We start from the raw sequence: 4946 nt of genomic DNA, 5'->3' as shown, positions 1-4946 counted from the left end.
ATATATATACTGTAGATATATGATTGTTTCAGAAGAGTATAAACAAAGTATTATGTGAGTGAAGCATCATAATTCACATTATTGTTTTCCGTTTTTCTTTTTTTGTGATCTACTTCTGCACGCATTTTGCTATTTTAGCTATTCAGATTTTAAAAACCATTCACTTTTAAAACTGTTTACTCACAAGACTGAACAATGTGACTTTTTGGGTTTAGTAATATTTTGATTTTTCAGAATATGAATGTTCCTAATTTACTTTCCTTGTAGAAATGCATCAAAATCTCTTGAAATCCTTTAAAACTTTGCTCTCTTTCGGCAGTATTTAGCTAGCCTTTAGCAACTTGTAGCTTTTAGCCAACTGTTTGCTATTTCTGGCTCCCGGCTAGCATTTTTGTTTTTAAATGTTCAGCTAGTCTTTTACTAGCCTTTCCACACATCAAATCTTTAAGTAGTGCTCTGCTATATATATATATTTAGCTTTAACACATCACTTTCTGCTTTTAAAACAAATTATAGGAAAGTCATTCAACAGTCTTCACTGACTGTTTTGCAGAAGTTTGCACTTCTGTTGTTTCAAATACATTTTTATTTCATTATACAGTGTAATACAAAACAATACCAAAGCGTTTTTATTTACAAATGTACAAAAGTCAACATTATATTACATATTTTGGCTATAAACAAAAAGAAAATCTTTGTTCAGAGTTACTCATTCAATACAAAAATATGAATGTCTTATATAAATTATTGCACTTTGCAGCTGCAGTGCATTAAAGGATTGCCATCGCCATAAAAATATACGTGTTCACCTGAAGATTGATTGTGGAAGAGACGTTTCACCAATAACTTTATGGCACTTTTTCTTTTTCACCTTTTTATTTTCCAAACCATTTTTCTTAATCTTTGGTACCTTTATTGCTTTTAAAAGAAAATCTTTTAAGTTTCTGAGCACCATTCTGCGTTCACTAACCCTGTACCTGAAAAAGATGGCATTGCAGGTGAAACTGGAATATAAATATTGTTAATACAGTATTTGAAACAGTGTGTAGTTAACATGGCGTGTCGCTGGTAAAGAAGGCCTCTGGAGATGTTTTCTCTGTTGCTCCTGGTTTCCCTGACATTTCCAGTACAAAAAAAAAAAAAAAAAAAAACTGCTGGCACCTGGTCCTCCAAGTTTTGTCGGTTAAATTCCAGTTTTGGTCCCTTTTCATAAAAAAGTTTTACAACCCTGGCTGAGAGGTTTTGTCGAGTCACTTGCACCGTGTGCAAATGATCAGTCTTGAGAAGAAAAGACTCCTAAAAGGAGAAATGCTCTTTTCGCCATGAACACCACAGCTTGTCTTGCTGCTTGACGCCAGCTTGAAGGCAAGTTAAAAAAAAAAACGTGTTGAGGAGGAGTTTGTTCAGGGTTCCATAAAAACATATATAAACTCTTTTTTTGTTTGTTTGTTTGTTTCCCCACCATCGAAGCCTTCAGCATTTTGTCAACTTGTCCTTCTCCGACAAAGTCTCATAAGTGTCTCTTCATGTGGAGAGCAAGGTGGTCCGACCTGGAAAAGGCCCGGTCGCATTTCTGACACTGAAACGGCCGATGACCCGTGTGTTTCCTGTAGTGGCGAGTGAGCTCATCCGAACGTGCAAACTTCCAGCCGCAGCCCTCCCAGTCGCAGTGGTAAGGCTTCTCCCCTTTGGTTAAAAAAAACAAACACACAAAACGCACATGGAACAGTTAGTTTCAACCTAAAGGTTAAAATGCCCTTTGCTTTCCCACCTCCAGGAGAGAAAGAAGTCCATCCTGTCTGGCAGCTTATGCGCAAAAAATGGCCAAAGCCTTTAGGGTTTGTGTTTGAGCAGGGATCAGTGACAACCTGTTTTACTGCACCTGCCAAACAGTTGCCCTGTACTCCATCCCCCACCCAGCTAACCTCCATTATGAGTCAACAATGCGACGTGTTTGTTCAGAATGTGCAACTCACTAGGCCGTTTCTGTTTATTGACAGTGACAACACGAAGCCGGACCGCTTTGGGAAACTGACGAGAACAGTCGGCGGAGGCGCCAGAGAGGAAACACTGTACGGGGCTGCGTACCTGTGTGCGTGCGGTGATGCGCTTTCAGGTGGGAGCTCTTCGTGTACGTTTTCCCGCAGCCAACGTAGTCGCACGTGTGCGTCGCCACCCTTTTCCTCGGCCAGGAGCGTCTCCCGCGCTTGGGCTTGGGCTCCTCTGGCAGGCAGTCGCCGCTGGAGATCATGAGGGCCTCTGCAGAGTGAAACAGATCCATCAGCAGTGTACTTTTAACCACTCTATTGTGTAAATAAAACACAACTCATCCACATCTCTGCCAGAACTATAACGCCTGTTTTGTAGCACCCTTATTAAAACCATCGTAAAGATGAGCTAAGGGAGTTTTAAACTATAAAAGCAGCTCGTTTTATTGGTCATGTTTTATATTTAGTTGAACTATTGTTAATAAATCTCAATCTAGATGGAGTTCCCACCTTTAGAACTGCTGGTTTCTCTAAACAGGTAAAGCTTTACTAGCTCAACTTTTGTCGAATCTGTTCGGTTGTCAACCCGTATATTTTATTTATTGAAGCAATCTTAACGATTTTTCACTTGTAAAGATTACAGGGAAGTGTAAAAGTAGAATTCATCAAAGTGAGAATGACCTGGGTACTGCATGGACGATGTCTGAGGGTAGGAGGGGTAGCCTTGATTGGTGCCGTGGTGGTACCCCTGTGGAGGTAGAGGGATCTGAGAGATGGGAGGATTGCCCAGTTGGTGGTCCCGGCTGAGGGGATGGTCCGGAGACAGGGACGAGGATGAGGATAGCCTGCTGCCCGCCATGGACCGCCCTCCGCCTGGGAACCCGTGCAGCTCCAAGTGGCTGGGCCGCTGCTGCTGCTGGGCTCCCCGGCCTTGTGAGTTGACCCCCGCCAGGTGGAGGTCCATGGGCTGCGAGATGGTGCAGTTACCAGGGTTCTCCTGTTTTATCCTGTGGCACGCGAAGGACGGCGAAACGCGGGACGGCGCCGGGTCCGACGCTGCGCCGACGCAGGCCTTGCTCACGTTCATGCCCGGGCCGTACTCCCCCATGTCCATCGTCGTCTTGACCACAAACTTGCCGTGCAGGCTGGTGGGCTGGAGGTACGCGGGGTCCAGCTCCGGTCTCATGAGCTCCGCCACGAAGCCGCCGGAGGGCGAGACGTCGCTGATGTCTGGGATGGTGTAAAGCAGCTCGCTGGCGGTGTCTTGCGGGGAGGGGAGTTGGTAGGACGAGGTGAAGGAGCCGGGGGAGGAAGACATGGCCTGAGCAGAGCTGCAGGCCATGGCGTCCTCCTGCTGCTGCTGTTGTTGCTGCTGCTGCTGCAGAATGGAGTTGGACAGAATAAAGTCGTAGTCTAAGTCCAGGTCTGGCTCCGCGTCCTTCTTGGACATGCTGATGCTTGTTACGCTGATGGCAGTGGGGTGCTCTGGGTCGGAGCAGATGCTTCCTGCTGGCACGCTGGATCTCTTAAGATGGGACAGCTCCTCCTTCCATTTCTAGAGAGTGAAAATAAAAGCATAAATGACCTGTTTGTGTCAAAAACAAAACCTCCCAAAAAAAAAAAAAAAAAAAAACACTTTTCCCCTCTTCTCCTACTTGGGGAAAACGTAAAAACAAGCAGAAGACTCGACAGCTCCGCTTAGGAAACTTACTCAGGTGTGGAAAAGTTCCTTGAAACACTGAGCGGCATAGGTAAGCATAGCTGGACCTTAAAGAGATGCTCGCCGCCAATGCATGCAGAATCTAATAAAAATACAAGACTAATCAGATTTGGCATCAGCATTCTGTCCCGCTTCAGTGCAGTATCCCTGAATCCCTGCTGGGCTGAGTAAACTGGTGCACGCCCCAGCAGCAGAGCCTGGTGTCAAGCTCTGACTGCAATAATAACACGGGGAGCTTCGCTGGAAAACAAACACCCTCTAAATAGACTCCATGCCCCCCCACTCCTCCTCCTCCTCCTTCTCCTCTTAAACAGATTCTTTGATGCCCACGGCTGCAGTAAGAGGTGACCACAGACTACTCACTGGATAGGCACTTCCTACGGGTCTGCTCCTGTCAGTGAGGTCGCTGGTGAACGTGGATATAGACGGGAGAAGAGTTCCACACGCCATCTCGACTTCATTTGGAGGCTGCCTGAAAATTACACACAAGAAAAAAAAATAGATATAAAAAAATAAATCAATAAATCCACGCAAGAGTGATCCAGGAGAAAATAATCCACTTTAAAAGTTTCACCTCATCAGTTAGAGCACGAATCCGTTCAATGCCAGTGTTTTTTTTCCTCCAAGTTTCTCTCTTTTTGGTGAAATAAATCCCCCTCTTACAGTCTCTGCTTCTGCTTCCAAGACATGCCAGTAAATAATTAATAATAATTAAAAAAAAAAAAGAATTAATAATAAAATAAAACTAGTTTGAGTGGATGGGGGGGAAAAGAGAGACAGAGAGGCGACGAACAGGGGAATCCCTCCCGCCTGTTGCCGTGTTGGGACCCGGCGGCAGTCTGAGCTGAGTGAGGACACCGCGTGAGAGAGGTATCCTTAAATCACGGGGAAACGCCTTCCGTCGCCTAGCAGCAGGCACGGGAAAACATGAGCGCGAGAGGAGGGAGGAGCCAGAGGAGGGGCAAGGAGGAGGAGAGACTGGGGGGAGGAGAGGAGAGCGAGGCAGAAAGAGAAAGAAAGAGAGAGAGAGAGCAGAAAGTTTTGTTTGTGTTCATAGCAACAGCAGCTTTCTGCTTTTACTCGTGCCAATTGTTCTTTAAGCACCTTTTAATTGACGCACACACAGACTGGCGCAGTTAGTTTAATTGCTTTAACTAAAACAATGAGTCTAATTTAATGCGTGGGGCTGCACCTGTAGGCAGGGCCAGCCCAAGGCTGTGTGGGGCCACGAGCAGAGT

At 45.5% G+C, this 4946-nt stretch overlaps 1 protein-coding gene across 2 annotated transcripts; it reads right to left on the bottom strand.

Moving 5' to 3' along the window:
• Positions 1 to 539: 539 nt before the first annotated feature.
• klf4 (Kruppel like factor 4) lies at positions 540 to 4676 on the bottom strand. Of its 2 annotated transcripts, none has more exons than XM_014009356.1 (5): positions 4283 to 4676; positions 4072 to 4180; positions 2670 to 3543; positions 2089 to 2259; positions 540 to 1686 (listed from the first exon to the last, which is right to left on the bottom strand). In XM_014009356.1, exons 1-5 carry the CDS (start codon positions 4285 to 4287, stop codon positions 1511 to 1513), a joined length of 1335 nt encoding a protein of 444 aa, XP_013864810.1. In that variant the 5' UTR covers positions 4288 to 4676; the 3' UTR covers positions 540 to 1510. The 2 variants fall into 2 exon arrangements, with proteins under 2 accessions (XP_013864810.1, XP_013864811.1); XM_014009357.1 differs by lacking the exon at positions 4283 to 4676 and adding an exon at positions 3700 to 3790 and having other exon boundaries at positions 4072 to 4164.
• Positions 4677 to 4946: the final 270 nt, after the last annotated feature.

Source organism: Austrofundulus limnaeus, unplaced genomic scaffold, assembly GCF_001266775.1.
Source record: "Austrofundulus limnaeus strain Quisiro unplaced genomic scaffold, Austrofundulus_limnaeus-1.0 Scaffold57, whole genome shotgun sequence".
Classification (NCBI taxonomy): Eukaryota; Metazoa; Chordata; class Actinopteri; order Cyprinodontiformes; family Rivulidae; genus Austrofundulus; species Austrofundulus limnaeus.
This window is presented reverse-complemented; position numbering and strand designations above follow the sequence as displayed.